The sequence below is a fragment of the Sus scrofa genome, chromosome 1 (genome assembly GCF_000003025.6).
Source record: "Sus scrofa isolate TJ Tabasco breed Duroc chromosome 1, Sscrofa11.1, whole genome shotgun sequence".
NCBI classification, from domain to species: Eukaryota; Metazoa; Chordata; class Mammalia; order Artiodactyla; family Suidae; genus Sus; species Sus scrofa.
The window spans coordinates 33,896,351-33,921,136 of NC_010443.5; the positions used below are offsets into that span (position 1 = coordinate 33,896,351).

At 35.4% G+C, this 24,786-nt stretch overlaps 1 protein-coding gene across 1 annotated transcript in view; it reads right to left on the reverse strand.

Annotated features, from left to right (window-relative positions):
* Positions 1-24,786, reverse strand: part of LAMA2 (laminin subunit alpha 2) — a 594,330-nt gene that overhangs the window by 130,939 nt on the left and 438,605 nt on the right. The window contains 4 exon segments of the mRNA XM_021084463.1: positions 1,259-1,357; positions 4,651-4,793; positions 19,381-19,574; positions 23,548-23,634. Coding sequence (XP_020940122.1) covers positions 1,259-1,357; positions 4,651-4,793; positions 19,381-19,574; positions 23,548-23,634 — 523 coding nt within the window.

The window sequence follows — 24,786 nt, forward strand, 5'->3', positions numbered from 1 at the left end:
TCTTAAAAGATATACTGAGCTTTATTTATATCTTTCATCTGCTAACACTTAGCGTGGGCTTTGTCTGTAGTGGACATTCATATATGCTTGCTGATTTGAGCTTCCTTTACCATGATTCATTTAAAAGTTCTTATTTAGTTGTATTCGCATAGCAAATACAAAATTGTTAATTATTAAATTGATGTGAGATAAATGTACTCATTAATCAAATGAATGTTTAACTTAATTGAGCAGGAAACTCTGTTCTGTATTTGTACATTTTGGATTGCTGATAAGAGATTCTGAAAAAGGGCTTAGTATGTTATTTGTAACATCAGGGCCATTGTTTAGCATTACGTGCTCAGAATCTCATTTGATTTCCCTGTGGAAATCCTCCATAGCCAGCAGCAGCTTAGGTGGAAATGGTACTGGGCCAGCAGAAATCTGGAAACTGGATCCTTTTTAGGTCCTTGAATTTGGTGAATTTATGGCCATTGCTAATTCATTTCATTACTATGGTCTGAGGCATTTCTTCTTTTAAAAAAAATGGACTAGGTAATCTGTAAGAACCTTCCAGCTCCAATATTCTTTGTCATTTAAAGCTCTTTGGTATCAAACTGTATCCCCAAATTCCAGGCCAGTTTTCCAGTTCATGCATTTTTCTAGCCACAAGATGGCGGACTTTATGCTGTTTTCTTCACTCTCTACCAGCAAAAGGAACCTTAACCAATTTGCGGCTTTGAAAATTTAAAACTCCCAATGCCTTAAAAAGTCTGATAAATGCAGCATGGATTTTACATTCTGAGTCTTAGAAGTGTCTTAAATGCTTTGGATTTTCATGATAAAAAATCTTCCTCTTTTGTGGATTTACTGATTTACTGTTATTTCTATAAAAACGCAAAAAATCCCATGATGAGATCAAAGAGACTACAAGTATTTTCATTTGTTTTTCTGTTTCCTTACATAGTCAGAGACAGTGCTTTTGGAATGCAGAATCCACAAAAACTTTGCCATGGAAGCTACTGGATAGAGTACTCAGAATCCACTGCCATTCTGATATTTTTAGCCATTGTCCTTGACACTTCCCAAGTACGTATCCCACTCTTCTTAGGTTCTCAGATTTTACTTGAGACAGAAGTAGTAAATCAAAAATATGTCTATTTATGCACCAAATGGGATTTAGGAAGAATAAGATTTGCATTTCAGAAATTTGAAGTAATTTGCCTTAATTATAAGTAATCTATCAGCTTTAAGAAGAAGAATAGTTTTGCTAACTTACCCTGGTCAGAAGTTCATTCATTTCTGTCACCAGTGTGTTCAGATTGCCTTCTGCCAACTGAATGAGCCTCTCTGGGGCCCGCTGAGGTGAGAGCAAATGCTGAAAAAGATTTCATTTCATAGGTCTTTTAATAAATGGTCTTGCAGTGATCATGGGGTTGAATGTTTAACAGAACACATTTTTTTTCTTTACATGTGAAGAACTTAACCATCTCACCTTCAAAGAAAGACAAAGAAACTATTTCAATTGTGCACTTATTATAAATCACTGCGGAGAATACAGCTGGCAAATAATACAAACCACTACAGTTTATTGAGATGTTACTATGTGCCACGTCTTTTTGCTTTGTTTTTCATTTAGTTCTTACAATTATTCTATGAGATAAACGTTATTTCATTTTGTATATAGAAAACTGTGGCTTGAAGAGATTAAAAAAATATATACAAGATCACAGAGCCAGTAAGGGGTAGAGTCAAGATGAACCCTGTCTGATTAAGGCTCCTATTTTAATCAACAGAGATACAGTTTTCAGGTTATTACCTCTTTTGAGGACAAGAGAGGGACTTGGCTGGGCGCTAACTAACTGGCATGGCGTCAGTGTTATAGAAGCTGGCCTGGCACTCACAGCTAGGCCATTTTCTTATCCTATTGAAAATAATCAATCTTACAGAACACTAACATTAGACAGGGTCACTCTGTGACAGTGATGAATGAAACAAGAAATGAGACCACTCCATAATCTTGTCTCAACACAGACAAAGTCAGAGTTTCTGCACAGACCACAAAAGTACCCCAAATCCCACTTCCTGGCTAACAGACGTGACCACTGCCTCCTTTCTAATCAATAGCTTTGGACTCCCTTTTTCTTCCTTCTAGCTAAGATTTATTAGACTACTCAATTATAGAATTATCCCCACTTCCTAATAGTACCCAATCCAACACAAACTCCTGCTTCCTCAAAATGCTCCCCAAATTCCCTGGTGCAAGCCCAAATTCTTGAAGTGATTCCTACTGCCCTATTATTGAGGCACCCCAACATTCCTCAGGGTGTGCAGTATCCCTTGTTGCAACACGTTAACAAACTCAACTTTTTCTATGACATGTATGTTCTTGGTGGCCTTTGGCTGGAACCTAGCGAGCAATGACACAGTTAAAGGAACTGAACAAAGAGGGTACATAACTTGCCGAAGGATTCAGAATATCAAAATGGGATCCCAAGCATCCAGATATTAAATGCATTAGGGAAGAAGAACACAAACACAGAATCAAGAAAGACTGGAATTGAAGGAAAATCAAGGTCATTTTGACCAATATTCAGCCATAAAGAAATAGGTGACTGAACCCCCCACTTGGTTGATGTCCACAGACTGGAACCTCTTTCAGATGGCCCTTTGGTAAGTACTTCATCCATTGCTTAAGTATTACTTCAAAAACTTTTACATCTTACAGAAGTATTTGCTTCTCTAGATGACGATAAGGATGATGATGATTTTGGTACCCCTTCCATGTGGAATAATTGGTCAGCATTTTCTTTTTTAGAACTCTTCACATTCCTGAATGCTGGGCCTACAAAGTAAACTCAAATTCCTCTGCCTGGCTTTCAAGATTGTCTTTTGTATCATCCAGCCCGGTTGAAGCCTCCAGACTTAACTTTCATTAGCAGGCCTGACTTCTAAGGTCTGCTAGACAGGACTTGCTCAGCCACACCTTTGCTTCTGCTCACATGGGTCTCCTAGATTCAGAGGCAGGAGGATGTATATGTGGGCTTGGGGTCAAGGACCCTCACCCCTGGTGGACTGAGTCCTTCTCTCTCTGAGCTTTGCAAAGATAGTTTGACTCTCACAGGCTTAAAGTTATATTTTACGGCTTCCTTTCAAATCCCAGCTCTACACCTAGGAACCATGTGACCTAGAGCCTCACATGAAACTTCTCTGTGCCTCAGTGTCCCAACCTGACTGCCTGAGAAAAATGTAGGTAATCCATGACTCCTTTCCTACTTGGAGTTTCTGTAAAATCTGTGTGTGAAAATTCATGTAAGATTTTAGTCAACTGCCTAGTACAGTGATACTCATCAATAAATGTTATTTTTGCTGTCATTATGACTGGTTTTTCTTCTGGTAAATAGAGATAATACTACTTATTTAAAGGCCATAGTCTGGATTTTAAGAATATATTCCCTGGAAGAGTGTCTGCCAGTGCCCAGTGAATAAATCTTAGATTTCTTCCTCCAGTCCTCACCAATAATTCTCTGCCTATTGAAAGTGTTTATATCCTTCAAGATCTAACACAAATTACCCTTTCCTTAAGGATGCATTCCCTGGTAACTATGAGTCATAAATCTTTGTAGACTATTGCACGTCAAATTTTCATAAAGCACATGGTAATTACACACTTTTGCTAATTGATTCATTATTATTTATTTTTTTAACCACATAGACTCTAAGCCTCCTAAAGGTAATGACTACATTATGGGGATCATGAAACCCCCATACTGGGGTAATTCTGGGGTATATGAGAATTTCTCAACACATATCTGTTAAGTAGTCACTTTCCATCTTTCAATCAGGTGAAACAACCCCAGTTTCCTTAACATTCCCTCTTTCTTCCATTAACTTCTGAAAGCTTTAACAATGTCTTAGAATAGTGTTTCTCAAATGAGTTCTCTTTGAAATACTCATTCTCTAGTACAAAATTTTCACCTTGTGCTTTCATTTTGACAGGAAACTTCAATGTTAATATAAGCATCTCTGAAACCCAGGCTGAGTACCTGAGAGACAACCCAGCCTGATCTCAGTGCCTACATTTCCATGCCTGTTTGATCATATGGCAGATTGAGCACATAAATCAGGCGAACTTGTCAAGTGATGCCAAATGTCATTTCAGGACCCCTATAAGGGGCTCTCTAGTTCAAATTGTGGGGAGGTAGGAGAACTGAGTTACTCCGTGTCCTGTGCTGATGAAAAAACCCTTGTGGAAGCAGTCAGTGTCATATTCTTGTTGTAAGCAGCAATTTGCTTTCTGCCAAAATCATCTGTTATTGTATATTAATGTTTTTAATTTGAATTTTATTGGATTTTTAGGCTTTTGTAAGGATTAATTTGTTTTGATTTTATAGAGCTATTAAGTACAAGGAGTTCATATCTGATTTTATGCTCGCACATATTTAAGGAACATAATAAAATTGATTTAGGCCGAACACTGGAGGTACGTGAGCCTCTTTTCCCTTAAGAGCAATTTGTAAATTATAGTTCTCAGGTCTGAAAAACACTGGTTTAGAAAGTTGTTGAATTACCTGAGTGGTTGTCTGATTTGGGACAATGGGAAGAACATTTACCCCTTGGGAAGCTCCTGTCATCTTCTCCCTGGCTCTTGCTGCTACGACTCCAACCTACCTTGAGTTCTTGAGTCATATTTTCGAGACCATACAGGATTTTATATGGAGCGGGCAGCGGACCAGTGAGGTTGATGCTCATGGCCATCTGCTCCAGGCGAGCCAAGTCACCGAGAAGAAGGCCGGTGCATTCATCTCCACAAACTGTGAAAGGGAAACAACAAAGAATATGTACTTCTGCTAAGCATCCCGGGCAGATGTTCAAAGATTCCAGCTATGAAATATTTTATAGCCTAAGTATAATTCCATGAAAGATGATGTTTCTCATCTCAGATAATTAATGCTTCCGAATGGATGACACTTGAAAAAAGACAAAAAGAACAACAAAAGAGCAGACATGCCTGTCACCCAGAACCTGAAATATGGATGATATTAGACACCGAGGAACCAAAGAGAAGGAGCACATAGATTTTGAGGGGCAACGGGTATATTGCCTAAGTAGTAAAGGAGAGGTAAGGCATGGATTATAACATTATAAATGTCCCACATGAGAAATCTTGAGGAAGTCTGTAAGTGGGAATAGAATATGCTTCAGAATCTAAAAATGTATACAAATGTACATTGTAACCTGACCCCCTTGCTGTACAGTGGGAAAATAAAAAAAAATGTACATTGTACATCTCTCCATTAGATTGCACTGTACGGTGTCCATAGCAGTTGGGTTTCCTCATGCTTCATGTATTATACATTCAAAAGCAGTCTAACTCTTTAGCTTGACATCTCTTGGGAATAATTATTTTTTAAGTCAAAAGAATTCCTTACATAATCTGTATTTTTTACTCATGATAAAATTTGTTTACTTTCTTATTCACTTACTTACTTATGCATTTACCGACTTTTCATCTTTAGTCATTCAGCACATTATTGCCCATGATTAGATGTAGTCCCACAAATTCCTACTTTGATGATTAATCTAATACAGTCTTCTGGATAAATAATTTCCAAAAGCCAGGAAAACTTTATTCTTTATGCGGCCAAGGGTGAATGTTCTATCTCTATTTTTTTTTTTAGAGCAACTATTCAAATTTGATGGTGGTGGAAGGATGATGGATGCTGGCAGAGTTGGTGGAGAGAAAAAATGGTTTCTTCGTTATCACATTAATCTCAGAAACAGTACAATCTCTAAAATTAAAATATGTCGATTCTTTGGGAGGCTTTAAAAATACACATATTCAATTTGGATTTTTAGTTCAATTTTTTTTTTTTTTTTACTCTTTGCATCAGAGTAATGAGGTGTAGCTTCTCCATGCCAAGAAGCATGTTTATCTTATTGATGATATGCATGTATACAGTTATAATTTCCAGCTTCTACTCTGCAAATAGAGATATCAAAAGTATACATGTTAGAAGAAAACACATAACATGAAAAATATTGAGATTTAGAACAGCTTTGGATCATGCCCCAAACTGGCAAGAATTCAATTAGTTCTCTAAACAGCACTCCCCTGAATTATCTAATGGAGAGAAACCATTAACTGAAGCTTGTAAACAAGGAAAGTAGAACAGAGGGTGATTTTTTGATAGGACAGCCAGCAGTTAGAATTGAGTTACAATATCCCTTCACAGGCATTCAACTGTCCCAGCAGGGCTTTTAATAAATCAGCTCCTTGTTGGTGATACCTGTAAGTATGGAGTGTCACCTGCAGGGGGGTGACAAGCTCATGGTGCCTTGCAAGCTAAGTGAACCAAGAGGCTTTGGAAGTAGGAGCTGAAGTCTGAAACCAGAGCTGAATCTCTTCCTCTTCTAATCAGAATGCAAGGGAATTTGCTCTGCATGGAAACTAAGTAAAAGGAAGAGAATACTGTGGTTTCATACCCTCAGTTCAGTGCAAGTGCTCGAGAAGCTTCAACAGATCTGTATACATGAAACAATTGTAGAAAACACAACCTGAAACACAATTAGGTACCAAACTGACTATGTCTAAGCACCAAGACACAGTCTGGTTCTCAAACCTGAGTGGGTTTTAGGATCACCTGAAGAGCTTAAATCACAGAAAGATAGGCCATGCCCCCAGCATTTCTGATTCAAGAGGTGACCAGATCACCTGGTTTCTGATTCTCTGACCAAGCATGTGTTTTCTAACAAGTTCCCAGATGAATACTAATACTTTGGTCTGTGCATCACACTTTGAATAACTTACTAGATCAGCAACACTGGAATCACCTGGGAGTTTACTAGAAATACATACCCTTGGGCCCTGTCCCAGATCTAGTGAATCAAAATCTGCATTTTAGAAAGATTCCCATGTGCTCTGTGTATGTTAGTGTTTGAAGAGCACATCTGCAGGTCCATGGTTTTCAATCTTTGTTACACATACGAATAGTGGGGATTCATGAAATACAGGTATCCTGGTTGTTTCCTCGACTCACCTTCAAAGAATCTGATTTGATGGGTCTGTGGCAAGGCCCAAGAAACAGAATTTTTACAAGATTCCAGCTGATCCTAACATATAGCCAGAATTTAGAACCACTGGGCCAGATGACAAACTTTAGGGATGCTCTATCTATCTCTCTATCATCTAGTTGCTGTATATTATCAACAACTATTACATTTCAGAGGCACAGCAAGAGATAGTTGATACACTTTCCCAAGTTTTGCATGTATGATTTAGAGTGTGATTTCAGATTAGGGATTTCAAGTTGCAAATAAAGGATAAAAACAAGTATTAATAACAATTCTTTTTTTTTAATTTAGGACGAATACAAAGGTTCTTTTTTCCCTTGAAGCCAAGTCCATCACTTCTTCAAAAGCTCCATTTAACTTCCAGTGAAGATGTATTTTGGGCAGATGTTTCCAGGATGTAAGCAAGCAATGTGCTCATTTTTTCACTTTCCAGATCTTGAAAGATACTTGTTAATATGACATCTCACTATGCTTTTTAGGGTAGCACATTCTTCAGAAATACTTTGCTAGCCCTTTTCTAATTTATTATAATTTATAACCTACCCATTTCCAAGAGGAATTGAGTCGGCTCACGGATGATAGTATGGCTAGAGGCTCCTTACTGATGGTTCCAGACATTTTCAGGGAAAAGTTTTCTCAGTATTCTCAGTTTTCACTTCATACAAGCATAAATCAGGGACTGGAATGCAGAACTAGATCTGATTTACTGTAATATACTACAGAGTAAATTGTTGAGCTAGAATGCCAGGAGGCATGATGAATACTGATTTTTCTCTCATTTATTCTACCCTCTGCCCATCTGTTTTGGTTCCTCATCTTCAGTTGTCGAAATGAAAATGTATTTAATTGCTCTTTCAAGGACTCATAATTCCATTTTATGTCTCTGTGTCCAAAGGTCTATTATTATCCTATGTCTTACGGTCTCTGTATTTGCTTTTGGGGGAACAGAGTACAAGCACATTTCCATAAGTGAAAGGTAAGTTTTATAGTATGCTCCAAGTAATATACTAACATCTGTCCAAATGGGTCAGAAAGACTTATGAATATGACAGCCATGGGATTTTTTCAAAGCTTCTGTACAAGTCTAGTTCATGCAGTTATAAGATAAACACATGGGGAAATGTGCCCTTTACACAATGTTTGCTATTTTATTCTGACACGAAATATTTAGCTTATACCACAAGCTACTTTTATTTGTCCTCAAAAAGTCAGAAATGTCTGGCAACAAACACTGGAAATGGGATGCAAATTAAAACCACATTTAATTCACTATGATAGGGAAGATCTGAAGAGTGTATAGAGACAAGGAAGATTCACATTATGTAAACAATTGTTCTTTGATAAGGGTGCAGAACTGCTCAGTGTAAGTTAACATTTATCTTATAATCAAGACCCCCAAGGAATCTCTCTGCAAACAATTCTCCCATTCAGAATAGAGATAAGGCTATAAAATGAGATTCTGCCTGAAATGCATGGGAGCAAAAGCAAATATTTCAAGACTATGATTATATTTTACATGACTAAATGTTTTTTGGGGCTTTGCCTATGAAAGTGTCAGGATAAATTTGTGTCTAATATTAACAAATGCAGTACTAAATTCAGATCGTTATAGCTGGGCACATGTAAGGGGCAAATCATGCAGCTGATATTACAGATCTTTCTGTTAGCAATTAGTACAAAATATTACATTTCTACCAGAGTCCCCCATGCATAATAACTACTGGCTTACTGTCACGAAAAATTCACACACCGCATCCAAACCAAAGAAGCCAAAGCTGAAATGAGCGCACTGCGTATTTTTGAAAAGGCCAAACCTATTAACCAATTTTAGGTAAAGATATATAAATTACCTCCTCTAAAGAAATAGAGATAAAATGAATAAACACACATTTTGAACAAAAGATAAAATTTGTGTGTTATTGTGTTTTAATTTAACTCTTCTACATTAAGGCCACTGATGGGTATGGATTTTATTTCTCTCCTTCCCCTTTCCTTTTCAAGAAAAAAGTTTTAGATTAGCTTTATTTAAAGCTTAAGGCTTATTAAGATGGATTCAGTTATTCTTTATTATTTATAGATAAATAACTTCTAAAATAAAAATGTGGTTTCAGACCTATTAAAAAGGCTTTTTAAATTTTTTTATATTTTTATTTTTTTACACCAAGTCTTACCTATGCATTGGAGGTTCAACTTGGAAGCATGTAGTAGTTTAAGTTGCCAGAACAATAAAACATTTTTTTTTTTTTTTTTTTTTTTTTTTTTTAGGGCTGCACCTGAGGCACATGGAGATTCCCAGGCTAGGGGTTCAATCAGAGCTACAGCTTCCGGCCCACACTACAGCCACAGCAACATCAGATCCAAGCTGCGTCTGTGACCTATACCATGGCAATGCCAGATCCTTAACTCACTGAGCGAGGCCAGGGATTGAACCTGCAACCTCATGGTTCCTAATTGGTTTCAGTTCTGTTGCACCACGATGGGAACTCAAAAAGATTAAATATTGATCAAGAAGGGCCACTAGAGTCTAGAGAAAGCAGGTTCCCTGAGACCAGAGACAGACCCTGAACATTAAGCCTGGGTCTTAGGAGGTATACAATAAATGTGAACTGAATGAATGAATTGAAGGTTCAGACTTCAATAATTGAAGTTTAGGAATTCGTTGAAGAGAGGTCTTAAAATGGCAGTTCATGGGCCAAATTCAGTCCACATTCGTGTCTGGTTTGGCCTGCTTTTTGTTGTATTTTGTTTTGTTAAAAAAGGTAGTAAGTTTTTGGTTAAAAATGGTATATAGTGAAAAATCTCACTCTCACCTTTCTGTCTTATCTTCCTATCTGCTCCCAACTTTTCTCACTATAATCTCTCTTTTATTAGTTTGTGTGTATTCTTCTAGAGTTTCTTTAGGCAAATGATAAGAAAATAGCCAAAGATAATCTTAATTTCCCCTTTTTTACACAAAGGTAGAATATTACATATGCTACTTTTCATCTTTTTTTTTTTTTTCACTGAATTTACACTTGGAGATCTTTTTATCTATTACCCTAAAGTAGTCAATTACATTCACTGCATTTCATGCCCCCAAAGGCTTTTTTTTTTGCTTGTTAGTTTTTTGAATAAAGGGAAGGACTTTCTTTAATCTTTGGATGAGGCTTATGAATTTATTCATGTACCAATAAGTAGTTGTGACATATACATACAATATTAAATATTATATATCTAAATGTATATTCCAAACAAGTTCAGTGTGGTTCAAGTATTATGTAGCTCTTCAAAATACAAATGGAAGCTTTGAAAATACCATAAATAATAATGGGACAGGGAGTTCCCTTGTGGTGCAGTGGATTAAGGATCTGGCACTGTCACCACAGTGGTTTGGGTCGCTATTGTGGTGTGGGCTGGATCCCTGGGAACTTCCATATGCCATGAGTGTGGCCAAAAAAATAACAATAATGGGATAGTAGCTCTTATACACACAATATTCACTACACTGCAGGCAATATGTTGTGTCTGCCATCATTATCTCATCTAATGTTCACTGAAATTCTGTGAAATAAGTACTACTAATACCCTAATTTCAAAGATGAAAAATATAGTTACATTTGCAGTATTTATCAGTCTATGAATAATGTGTTTGAAGGACTTAAAGAGAAAAAATAAGGTGATCATAAAAGGAGTTTTCAGAGACTTTGAGCCTAGACTTACAAAAAAACAGGAATTTAACCAAACTTAACTATCTTAAGAGAAGCTGAAGTACTGCACAAAACATCATGCTTTGAAAAAAAAAAGGTCAATTAATAACCATGATGATACTAATGGCTAGAATTTACTGAATAGCTATTAAGCTTAGACCCTTCACCTAATGTACACAGGATTTTATTTCTATTTTATGGATAATGAAATGAGGTTTAGAAAAGTTAACTAATCTAATATCATACAACTTTTACATGGCCAACCAGGATTCAAAGCCTCTACAGGCCACTTCATGACAGCATGTTTTCCTTGCATTAAGAGGTGGTCTATTTCAGGGACCCCCACAGAACAGGAGATGATTAGACTATCTCACTCATAAGCCTTCCAACTTTAAGATGATGTGATCTATTGTCCTTTAAGGTTGATAAACTTTCTGGATCTGACAGAGTGAAAACTCTAATTGAGTAGGGTTTTCTCTTAAAATAAAGCCTGACTGTAAATAAAAGAAATAGTCATCAGCCTCTTCTATATGACTATTCAACAGCACGACTCCTTAATCTAATAATGGAAAGGCTTTCTCAATATGATGTACAAATCACTGATACTGGTGGCCAGTAGGAAAATTATCTAAAGAGTCAGAATGATAGTTGCTGTTCTACAATGTTTTAACCTGGATCTAGGTCAAGAAGGTTGGCAGCAAGAAACTCAAAGCATTTTTCACTAACAAAATAAATGTGAAAAAGGTTCAGAGATGGTGAACAGACATTCCTTTTATAGTTACTCTGGTGCCTGGATTTGAATAACATACCCCAGTTTAGAGTTGTAGAAAACTATAGTAGATGTATTGGTCTTTGAATCGGAACTAGTACTTGGGGATTAAATGGAAGCAGGGAAAGGACGACATTTAAGAAGCTAAGATGAGGATTCCTGTTGTGGCTCAGCAGGTTAAGAAACTGACTTAGTATGTGTGAGGATGCAGGTTTGATTGCTGGTCTCGCTCAGTGGGTTAAGGATCTGGCATTGCTTCAAGCTACAGTGCAGGTTGCAGGCGATCCGGTATTGCCATGGCTATGGAGCAAGCCTTAGCTGAAGCTCTGATTTGACCTCTAGCCTGGGAACTATATGTGGCCATAAAGAGAAAAAAAAAAAAAAGAGGCTAGGATGGAGGGTGATCACATGTGAAACAAATAAAGCCTTTTCTCATTAAATAGCAAATGGAGATCAACAGGTGTTTTTTCATCATCTTTTATTATAGAACATCCCATTTTCCTTACAGTGATCAACCATATTCCACTATTTCATTTCTACTTTCATGTATAGAAAACAATAATTTCCATTAGTTATCATCTTTGATTATAAAAGTACTACAGTGTTCTAGTCTAGGTCCAATAAATAAAGGCCTATGTGTTATTGTGATAAGATCCTTGGTGGACACTGGACTATTAAAAACAATAATCTAGGCTGTATCTTTGCCGATTGATATCAAGGTAGAATAACACTTCAAACCTTGGGGTTCACCAAGTGGCTGGAAAGTATGTATTTTATAGTTAGTGCCTTACTACCTTTAGCTAGGCTTACCTTGGGTTATAGGTAAAAAGCACAGCTCATGATTGCTTTTGCAACTTTAGTATGTGAAACATCATCTGAACTGTTATATTTTAAATATATTGTGACTATAAATAATCTGATATATTTCTAATATTTCATATGCAATGAATAAAAATAGAGAGCATCAAAGTGATATTTATAAAATGATATTTCAGGCACTCTTTATGGAATCACATCTTGCCAACAGCTACTAATTTTAATTTCTGTTCTTTAGGAGAGTAATACATTTTGCTATGCAACTCATAATCTGTTTTAAACATCATGAGTTGTTCAGTGTTAACTACTAGTCTGTAGAAAATAGGATATGAACAAATCCAAGTTTTGTGTTTCCCAGTATGAAACTTTGCTATTAAATAAATAATAGTTTTATTGGTCAGTCTCAAATTTCAGAAAGGCAAGTGGTTATTCTCACTTTATAAAATTACATGTAAATTATGAATGAGGGTTAAAGGAGGAGGATGGGTTTCTATTAACCTAACTTACTGAGATGTCCTGATTTGGGAAATTCAATAAAATACCTATTCAGAACTCATCAACACGTGTAAAGAAAGAACACATTGCAGAACTGTCTCCAATTATCCTTATTAGGGAAAAAAATAAAAAGGCCTTGAAGGAAATCTGATTACTCAGTAGTATGTCTTTCTATCTGCATGGAAGCCAGGAATCCACTTAACAATATCTGATGAATAGAATCTATCACAACTATCATAACATTCTAAATCTTAGAAGAGAGCACTCAATGGTTAGCAGAAGATATATATATATATATACACACACACACTATTTAAAATTTTTCATTTTGTTTTTTAAGCCCATTTATCTTTATTTTTCATTAAGGCAACATGGGCTTTAAGCACAGAAGAAGTAAATGAATAAAGAACTGAATTAATTAATATTTGATATACCAGGAAAACCATGTTTGTGTGTATGTGTCCTGCATTAATAGTCAGCATAGAGATTAAGAAATTAAGATTTGCAAGATTGTCCTGTGTTCAAATCACAACTCTGTTGAAAAGTCAGGGTGAACCTTGGAAAGGTGACTTAAATCACCTAAATTCAGTTCTTTTTTTTTTTTAAATCATACTGTGGAGACAGTAATGTATGGGGATGTTTTAAGATTTCGAGAATTAGAAGAACAGCATAAATAGTGCTTAACATCATTTCTGACAAATGGTAGGCTCTCGATACTGGTGAACCTTTAAATAATTATCATGGTGATGAACCACATGTGGTGAAAGCAGCTTTAAGAAATGACTATGACTGAAGGCAGACATATTGGCTAAGTATGCCCAGGCACCGAGTTGGTTTGATGGGGTTGATAATGTTGGTGGGTTGAATTTGGCTATGTATGAGAGACTGGTATTTAAATATTTTCTACTAAGGGCATAGATTATTTTTGTAAATCCTTCATGATAGTAATGGGATCTCCATGTACAAAAAGCCTATGTCCTGCAAGAAATTCACTATTTTGGATCCAATAAAACCCTAGCTTTATCACTAGCAATTGTCTGTGGCAGCTACTAGTTTCTTTTAGAAACAGAGGTGGTCAAGGAAAGGTTTTTCATGATTTCTGCATTTCCTTTGTGTTCTCTACAGCACAATTTTAAGTTATTCCTTAAATAAAGTAAGAGAATAATCTAACTATACAGGGAGTACATAAATTCTTTCCACCAATATGAAGCTCACCTGAGATAATGCAGTAATCATGTCTAGGTCATTTATTATGGTTTTCTTTTTTGATATACATATCCATGATATGGGCCTAATTAAATTGTGTTTTCTAAAGAATCAACCAAAGAGAGAAGAATTAACTATAAATACATGCTACTAAATTATTTGAGTGTTAACTTATTTCTATCAAATATGACAAACATCTTATTTTTAACAGTAAGCACCAGATTAATAGCACTATTTTATCTCTATTCTTCTGGGAGGTAACATGGGCTCCAGGCTCAGAGAAGCTTTTCTCAGAAGACATTTCTCTTACTACACATATATTTTCTTGCCTAAACCAGGCTACTTCCACCCACTACCATCCATGGGCATTATAAAATTCAACTATAGCCACAGGTGATAAAACAGGTCCTGCAGATCGAATGTCCCAGGTGAATCCATTCTTTGGTCTCTTGCTCTAATTGAGCTTAAATATAGAGAAAGATAGAAAGAAAGGAAGAAGTAAAAATGTCACTATTTGGAGATGACATGGTATTATATACAGAACATCCTAAAGACACTGCCAAAAAACTATTAGAACTCAATAATGAATTCAGTAAAGTTGCAGGATTCAAAATTAATATACAGGAGTCTGTTGTGTTTCTACACACTAAAAAGAAACTATCAGAAAGAGAAATTAAGAAAACAGTCCTATTTACAATTGCATCAAAAATAATAAAATACCTAGAAATGAATCTAACTAAAAGGTAAAAGATCTACACTTGTTAAACTATAAGATGCTAATGAAAGAAATTTCAGACAACACACACAACAAAAGGAAAGAAACAACATGTTCATGGAGTTGAAGAATGAATATTGTTCAATAAATATTGTTCAAATGCCCATAACACCCAAGGCAATCTACAGATTCAACTCAATGCCAATGGCATTTTTTCACAGAACTAGAACAAATAATTCTTAGGTTTGTATGGAAAAACAAAAGACACCAAAGAGCCAAAACAACCTTGAAAATGAAGAACAAAGCTGGAGATACCATGCTTCCTGATTTTAAACTATTCTACAAAGCTGCAATAATCAAAACAGAATAGTACTGGCATAGAAACAGATATATAGCTCAAAAGAACAAAATAAAGAACCTGGAAATTAACCCACATTTACATGGTCATTTAATCTAGGACAAAGGAAACAAAATTGTACAACTGGGAAAATATAGCCTATTCGATGAATGGTGTTGGAAAAATGGTCAGCTATGTGCAAAAGAGTTAAACTGGGCTTTCTCATACCATACACACAAATAAACTTAAAGCTGATTAAAGACTTATAAAGAAGATCTGAAACCATAAAACTCCTAGAAGAAAACATAAGCAGTACACTCTTGGATGTAAGTCTTAGCAATATCTTTTTGGATTTGCCTCCTTAAACAAAAATAAATAGGACTAAACCATATTAAAAAGCATAGCAAAGGAAACTATCAACAAAACAAAAGGGCCATACACTGAATGGGAGAAAATATATGCAAATGATATAACTGATAAGGGTTTAATATCCAAAATGTACTAAGAACTCACAACTCCAAATAAATAACAATAAATAAAAACAACCAAACAACCCAACTGAAAAGAGTCAGAAAACCTGAATAGACATTCTTCCAACGGAGACATAAGATGGCCAACAGGTACATGAAAGGATGCTCAAAATTACTAATCATCAAGGAAATATAAATCAAAACCATAAGGTATCATCTCACACCTGTCAGATGGCTATCATCAAAAGACAACAAATAAATGTTGGCAAAGGATTTAGAGAAAAGAGAACCCTGTTCACTGTTGGTGTTACTCTAAATTGGTGCACCCAATATAGAAAGTAATACGGAGGTTCCTCAAAAATTTAAAAGTAGAACTACCACATGATTCAGAAATTTCACTCCTGGATTTTTATCCAAAGAAATGAAAACACTAATCTGACAAGATACATGCACCCCTATGTTCACTGCAGCACTACTTATAATAGCTAAGCTATGGAGATAACTCACATGTCCACTGATAAATTAATGAATAAAGAAGATGTGCTACACACACTGGGGACAATTACTCAGCCATAAAAAGAGTGAAACCTTGCCATTTGTGACAACATGGATGGACCTAGAGGGCATTATGTTAAGTGACATAAGTCATACAGCAAAAGATAAAGGCCATATGATTTCACTTATATGTGGCATCTAAAAAACAAAACAAATTAACAAACATAATAGAGTCACGGATACAGAGAAGAAAGGGGGAATAGAATGACGGAGATAGCTGAGGGAGATTAAGCAGAAACTTTCAGTTACAAAATAAATGAGTTACAGGTATGAAATGTACAGTGGGGGAATAGAGTCAATACTAATAACATAAGATACGTGTACGGTGACAGAGCATAACTAGAATTACTGTGGTGATCATTTTGTAATGCACAGAAATATTGAATCACCATGTTGTGCACCAGGAACTAACATACTGTTGTAGATCAATTAACAACAAATAGACCAACAAACTCACAGGAAAAGAGATCAGCTTTGTGGTTATTGGATGCAAGGGTTGGGGGTGTGGGATTTGCATGAAGGTGGTCAAAAGGTACAAACTTCTGGTAATAAGAGAAATGAAGTACTAGGGATGTAACTGATAAATATAATTAACACTGTTTTAAGTTTTATATGAAAGTTGTTAAGACAGTAAATCCTAGGAGTTCTCATCACAAAGAAAAATATTTTTTTCTTTTTTTTCATCTATGTGAGATGATCAATGTTCATGAAACTTGTGGCAATCATTTCATGATATATGGAAGTCAGATCATTTTGCTGTACACCTTCAATTTATACAGTGCTGCATATCAATTATGCCTCAATAAAACTGCAAGAAAATATTTAAAAAACAATTACTTAAAACTAAAAAAAGGATACTAAAAAGAGAACTGAAGATAAGACAAACTCACATATGACTTATTTTATAATCTCTTTTCAAAACTAGAAGTAGAAACTGAGTCCTGAGAAAGGCTAACATAATAGAAGCTTGGCATATTTTTCCATAGCAGGAGAAACTTTAGAAAATTTTTAAAAAGTAAAGAAAAGTCTGAGGATACTCTATATTACAACTTTTTTTTTTTTTTTTTTTTTTTTTTTTTTTTTTTTTTTTTTTTTTTTTTAATGGCCACTCCTATGATATATGGAAATTCCAGGGCCAGGGGTTGAATCTGAGCTGCAGTTGTGACCTACACCATAGCTGTGGCAACACCAGATTCTTTAACCCATTCACAGTGTCAGGGATCAAACCTGCACCTCTGCAGAGATCCCAGCTGCTGTAGTCAGATTTTTAATCCATTTCACAATAGTGGAACTCCTGTGTAACAATTCTTACACTTAACCTAATGCAGGACATTCCTAGAATTAAGTGGGAGTCACTCACATTTAAGAGCAGCATAAGGACAATCTAAATAGCAATTATAAAATGAAAATATTTTTATAAATATGGAAAATACTATATTTATTTATAATTATATATATTTTAGAAAAAAGTATCTAGATATTAAAAAATACCCATAATTTAACACTTTTTTCTGTATAAGAAAAACACTATGACCTACTCCTGTGGAAGATGATTAAACTTTCCTGGACATAACAACTGAACTGAATCGCATGTACAGCAGTGAGACATACACTTCCTTGTGGGACAAGTATAATGCAAATGAACATTACGAGGCTGGTGTAACTTTGTAACCGGAGGATTGGCTCTTCTGTTAATATCACATGGGATACTGGGAGATTTAAAATCCACAGAGGAGACAGGGAAAAATAGGAATTAAGTTTTCTGTTATAAATTTGTTTAAGCCCATATGAAATGTTGATCATCAACAGAATAAGAACTTAGAGCCATTGTTGTTGATGGGCAGAATCACAATTTCCTTTAAAAGAAATGTTCAGAAAGTGATTCCATTAACTTATCTTTCACAGATTTTAACATTATTGTCATTTTTGTGTTTCACATCAGATCTAGTCTTTTTATTTCAAATTTAGTTCTAGAAAATTAAAAATTTAATTTAAAATTCAAGGTCTGTTAGATTAGTTTTTAGGTTTGGAATATCAATATATTATCTAGTTAAATATATCCATGTTAATAATTTAGCTTGAAAATAATATTAAAAGTAGTTGGATTAATTGGAAGTCCACTTTACCTATCATTAAAATACAGCATTTTAATTGAGAAGAGTGAATATGTATATACCAATATCTGAATATAAGGTAAATGTATGTTACATATTACACTTCATCTCTCCCTCCCATCAATCTTGACATTTATTTTTATTTTAAATGTGATATATTTTCATTAAAGATGGTTGAAATACCTGGAACAATAGTTTAAAAAACCCTATATTCCAAAGCATACCCAGTCTTTATCCTTTTGTATATCTAAAAAGTAAGCCTTAGCTTTCAAGATAACCCTTACAAAAACTAGTTAAAATGTTAGTAAGCTTTAGACATACAAGATGTTAAAACCAGAAATATTGGCATGCATAAGTACATTAAAATAGGTAAACACTGAAATAAAAGGTACTAAAATCATTTACATTTCTATCGTTAGAAAGAATTAAGACCACAAATATAAATTCCCTCAAGGAAAAGAATAACCACCATAATATAATAGTCCTCCCTAAATTTATAAATAACCCTTTTAGATTAGAATTTATAGAAGAACCAAGAACTCTACTGAACTACTGATATTTGATGCATGTTCAGTATGGCATTACTGAATCCAGAAGCAGTTATTAAAACAGAACAAAACCAAACTGCTCTCCATTTATTGGACATGTGAGTAAAAACACATGAGTTCACTGTCACCACTTCTAGGTTCTGTAGCACAAGAGAAAGTTATAAAGCAGGATATCCATGGATATATGTCAAAACTCAGAAAAGTCATTTGTAATTCAAGCCTTACAGTGTCTGTCCAGCTGCTTACAAATTCAGGAGGATGCTAAAAAAATTTAATACACTGAGTCCTTTAATCTGGCACAAAGGCAATGCCAACTTTAGGTAAAACAGCATACTCTGAGATGGGCGAAATAAAATCTGCCTCTGGGAGCTTAGCTGTAGGCCTTCAATGAACTGACTAAATCATGCTGAGGATTTTCTCAGCTGTTCTTGGCTCAGCAGGATGGAGACAAAAACAGCAGGCAAACAGAAGAAGGTGGATAGACAGTGTCAGAGAGAATGAAGAGTAGCACTAGCAACTGCAAAAAAAGGGGAGGGGGAAGGCAGTCTTTCTCATTGGAAATGAAACGGAAATAGAACCAAGGCCCCAGAACTCATAGCTAAGTTAGTATACGTACAAACACACTCCATGCCCTCGCGCGCATGCCAGTGTTTGCAGCCGTCACACTTCGGCCCCGTGGCTCCTGGTCGACACCTGCAGATCCCTGTGACAGGGTCACAGGGGACTGGCAGCGAGCCATGGGGGTCACACTCACATTCTTGGCAGGAGCCTCCAGGGCTACTTGGGCTGCCGGCATAGCCAGGGGCACACCTGAATTTAAACAGTGACAAAGCAAAGAAGATTAATAATAAGTCATATCTCGAAATTGTTGTTGTCGTGTGTTGGTTTGAGTGAAACAAAATTGACACCAAAAGTCAATAGATCAGAGATAGCAAACTTTGCTTATAAAGAGCTAGGCAGTAAATATTTTAGTGTTTGTAGGTCAAGAGGCAAAAAACTAAACTCATGCAGTGAAAGATATTTTCAAACATTTTTGGTTGATGGAATTCAAAACATACTAAGAATCAAGTACAAATTGTTTTATAATAATAATCCATGAATAGAAAACCAATCTAATAATAAGAAGAATGAGAATCTTGTTGAGTTATCAAATTTAATGAGCTAGGGCTCAAATTCAGTGTTTGCCGGTAACAACCATTCCTACCTTGAGCGCCATACAGAATTAGGCAATGGGCCAAATTTTGTGGTCCATAGCTTGCTCACAACTGTTCTAGATCATAAACTTTCTTTCAAGTCTTCATTTTAAAATTAAAAATGAAAAAGGTTTTGTATTGAATCCTGGGCTTTCCTCAATGCACACATTTTAGAGGTCAAAATGACCAAATAATTGTTGAATTATTTGGCCAAAACAAGCAAGTGGCAATAACCAACTAAATTTTCTCTTTAATTTGGCTAGTCCTTCTTTAATATCACATCTTCCTCAAAGATGGATTTTTCATTGTGTATCCCGGGAAGTAAGGTAATATTATGCAAGAATCTGTAACATCAAACTTAAGAGATTAGGAAGGAAATCCAACTAGATAAACCCAAAATGCTATCCATCCAGTGACTCTTCTGCCCTTCTGTGCAAGTATTCACCTAAATATGTACCACTGTCAGCTATATTACTAGAAGTTTGGTAACTTTTCAAGGTGCTGGCAAAACCATATGCCCTGGTTTATCCAAGATGGTCCCAGGTTGCCTGTTGTCCTTGCTTAACTATTAAAATCACATCCTATATCTTAGGGTATTCTGGATTGGACAATAAATATATATATAGTTCAGCCTAGATATAATCAACAATAAGAATTTTTGTATAAAAGATAAATACAGAAGAAAGTCGAGAGACAGTAGGAGGTTGAAGCCAAAAGTTGTAAACACAAGTCAAATAATCTTGAACCATCTTAAGTGGCCTAGGATTGTAGAGATTTGCAGGCTGGTTGTAAAGCGAGTTCATCCTGTGCTTGTTAGAAAATCACAGCAAGAAGAAAATTATCTGTAACATTAGGTTTTTATACACTTATGGTTTTAATATTTTATTTCCAATGTACTATTACAAATGCTCAATAAAAGCATCATTGAAATAAGTCCACTTAAGTTGTTTCTTAACATTTGCGGGTGAAAGAATTCAATTCTAAGAAGGTTCAGATTGATTAAATGTTCAGAGAATTTATTATAGGAGTAACGAAGATAAAGCATGGGTAGGGATTTCTATGATATAGGGACACTTCATACATTTCAGCAGTTTTAGACCTGAGATGATGAGTTTGGGCAGGTCATAAGGTGATTTAAATGATTTAAGAAGCTCTCAGAAGTGAAACAAATTTATTTGGAAGGTTACAATAAAAATTTAAGCAAGACCTTTGGTTTAATTTAGCTGAATAAAAGCAATTTTTCAGGGAAATATAACCTGATCATTTATGTGTTAGAGATGATGAATGTGGAGCTGTAACATTCAAGAACTGCAAAAACAATTCAAGCCATTCACATTTGATAGTGTATGACCCTGCTCATCTCTATGTTATATAAACTGTCAACTCTTATTGATTAGACATTAATGGATATTAAAAAAATAAATTTTCTGTAATCACTCTGTCTTAAGACAGTAATTGTCATTTCAGTGTACCCTTCTAGTCTTTTCTGTATACATGCTTTTATAGATAGTGGAAATGCCAATTTATAATGTAGCTATACTATCAAACATTTTTTCATAAATTATAACAGATCCCCTTGGTGTCCAGGGATGCTTTTAGTTATCATCCTACTGGTGTATACAATGGCATGAGATAAATATTAGCCTAAGTATGGATACTAAAGCATACTGGTGGACATGAAAATATATTAAAATGATGCATATATCTCCACAACAAATGGAAACATTCTTGGATTTTGTATTGCTGTTAGTTACTTATTATTATTAATTTCTGTCTGTATGGAAATTGTGAATGTACTTATATAAACATAACATAATTAATTTAATTATATTATATATGCAAATAGTGGACATTATGTTTATAATAACTAAACACAAAATAATTAAAAAATATATTCTTCAAATATATAGAAATTACATTGGAATTTATACACGTTTAGTTATTTAGTTATTTCCATTATTAACATAAGCATTAATGGTTATATTATATGAAAATTCTTAGATTGGTGATGATAAAATTAATATCGGTTTACATTTCAAAGAGATTCATAATTTAAGGAAGTGCTCCTAGAAGAATCCAGCAAAGGAGTGAGTGAAACAGGAACCAGAAATAGATCTAAGCAATGTGTTATTCCAGGGGATGATGTAGCCTGATTCCATGGAAAGCTCTGGGGCATAAATAACATCTCAAAATTTGTTCCGCTTTGGGGCAAAGGAGCTGGACATTTGTACTCCCCCACTAGTGAGTCCTTGGCTTTGGGCCACTGGAGGATGGGGTGGGGGGGTTAAATTCTCAGGCTTTTTTTGCCTCTCCTATTGGAGAGGAGACATCTATGTAGGTGCTCAGGCAGGGTGTCCTCTAAACCCCTGATCTTCACCATGTCAGTGTAAGGGAGGCAGAGCATCAGCTATCCTGATGTTATATGTGAGAAAAACGCAACCCTGAAAAGTTATGGAGCTCAGTTGTGTCCATGGGACTTCAAAAACTTTACACTTATCGATTATGCTAAAATTATCATGTGTGCATAATGTTAGTAGTTAATATTAGCTGCTTTCCATTATTTTAGATTTAACACCTAAAACCTATTAAAGTGTAGTGATAAGCTTGAATATCCAAGATACTTCTCTTATAGAAAATATAGATTCAGTAAATAAAAATTACAATCTTCCTAGATAGTCAGTCTGGAACTGTGTTTCTTAACTTACTGTTTACATTACAGTTAGCATCCAGACACCATATTATCAGAATTAGTAAAAAAATATGGTGAGAGGAAGCATTTAAAGAATGTTGTTTGGAGTTCCCGTCATGGCACAGTGGAAATGAATACAACTAGGAAGCATGAGGTTGTGGGTTTGATCTCTGGCCTTGCTCAGTGGGTTAAGGATCCGGTGTTGCCGTGAGCTGTGGTGTAGGTCAAAGACATGGCTGGGATCTGGCGTGCTGTGGCTGTGGTGTAAGCCTGCAGCTGTGGCTCCAATTAGACCCCTAGCCTGGGAACCTCCATATGCTGCAGGTGTGGCCCTAAAAAGAAAAAAAAAATATTGTTTGCATTTTGAAAAGGAGAGCCAAGTAACACTTTAATGTTTGGGTTGTTTTAATTAAGAATGTTCAATATCATTCTATTCTGAATGATGTACATACTTGCTGATGCAGTGCCGGAGGGCTCAGAACAGTGATGTGCACACAGTTAAGTGCTAGCCAATGGTTTCCAGTGAACTAAAAGGAGAATTATATGTGGCCAGCTTTTTGGTATTGTTAGCTACTGACAAGCTCTTGGAAATGTATTTGTTCTTGTAAAACATTCCCTCTGTCTCTCTCTCCTCTTGTATAATCTAATATGTAATCTAGTCTAATATATGTGCTAAACCATAAATTAGATCACTTATGAAATAATTTGGAATCTTATAAAAGGTCTAAATATACGATGGAAGTACACAACGTCCTTTTGAATGAAGTCTAAAGATATGAAAATAGTTTTGAAAGCATATAAACTATTATGGAATAGGCAACGAATGAAGGATTTTCTACTATGATGCTATATTATGGGACTCCATGCATCACTGTTCTCTCCCGATCGTGACTGTGCCTACCGTTCGCAGTACTGGCCCTCATAACCCCGCGGGCAAGCGGTGCAGCGGTGATCATCCAGACCTTCCAGGACACAGGAGGGGCTGAAACTGAATCAGGAGAAAAAGAGAGTGTAAAGAATTTTTTAACTGCTTTATTTTACAAATGTAAACAATTCTATTTATTATCTAGATGACTAAACTTTTTTTTGCTGTTAAATACGCCATATTTATAATCGTTCCTAAGTTCCTATTCAAGGGTAGGCTATCACAACTGAATACCACCCTTGATTGTCAACAAACACATATGGTTGTTTTTCGATGAACTAGTAATGCGTCACACTGACCATGTTAAACCTTTGAAATCTGCATAATTACGTAACAGCCACGAAAATATTAAACATCCAGCAAAAGTGTCCTATTTTTCATGAATCTAAAGAAAAATATGAAGGGAATTCCTGCAGGTAGTAGAATAAATATTACCAAATATCTTTTATGTAATAACAAACATGGGGCAAAGAAACTATATATATATATATATTTTTTTTTTGAAAACTCAGCCCAAACTGCCACTGGCAAATCAATGCATGAAGTGTGACTAGATGTTTCACTTAAAATAACAATGTGCCTTTTCTAATTTGCCTATGGACTTCAAACTACATTTTACTTTAAACAGAAAACCATGCAATTTAGTGTGCGGAGAGAAGAGAAATCTTTCTGGATGAAAATGAGTAAGATTTCCTCACAATTTTATCTTTTCTAATAGGTAGGGCTCATATAACATGCCCTGTTTTCACTACAACACTGGTAGGTAGACCATGCCAGTCAGGCTTGCTCCAGGATTCTTGTCACCTTACCCTACAAAAGAAAGACTAGACGAGACTGAAAAACTGAACTCTGCAAAAATGTAGTTTTGGGTTATTACAGACTTTTCTCAAATATAAGTAGTACTGTATTCCCACTGGATAAAATGCATGGTACACTGGAAACTTGAAAAACAAAACAAAACTCCGCATTTGTTGCAAAATGGTAATAATACAAACATCATTTGCTTTTTTGTTGGTCCACTAAACCTGTTGATGCTGAAAAAAACAATAATATATAGAGACCAGAACCACAACTCCTATTGGCCAGGTGCTATTAGGACCCAACTTTGTTTTCTAAAGCATTAATTCAATTGTATGTGAATGAGGAATCAACTCTCTCTCTGCAAAATCTGTGAATGAATTGACCTACTGCTCACAACCTCATTATCCAACAAAC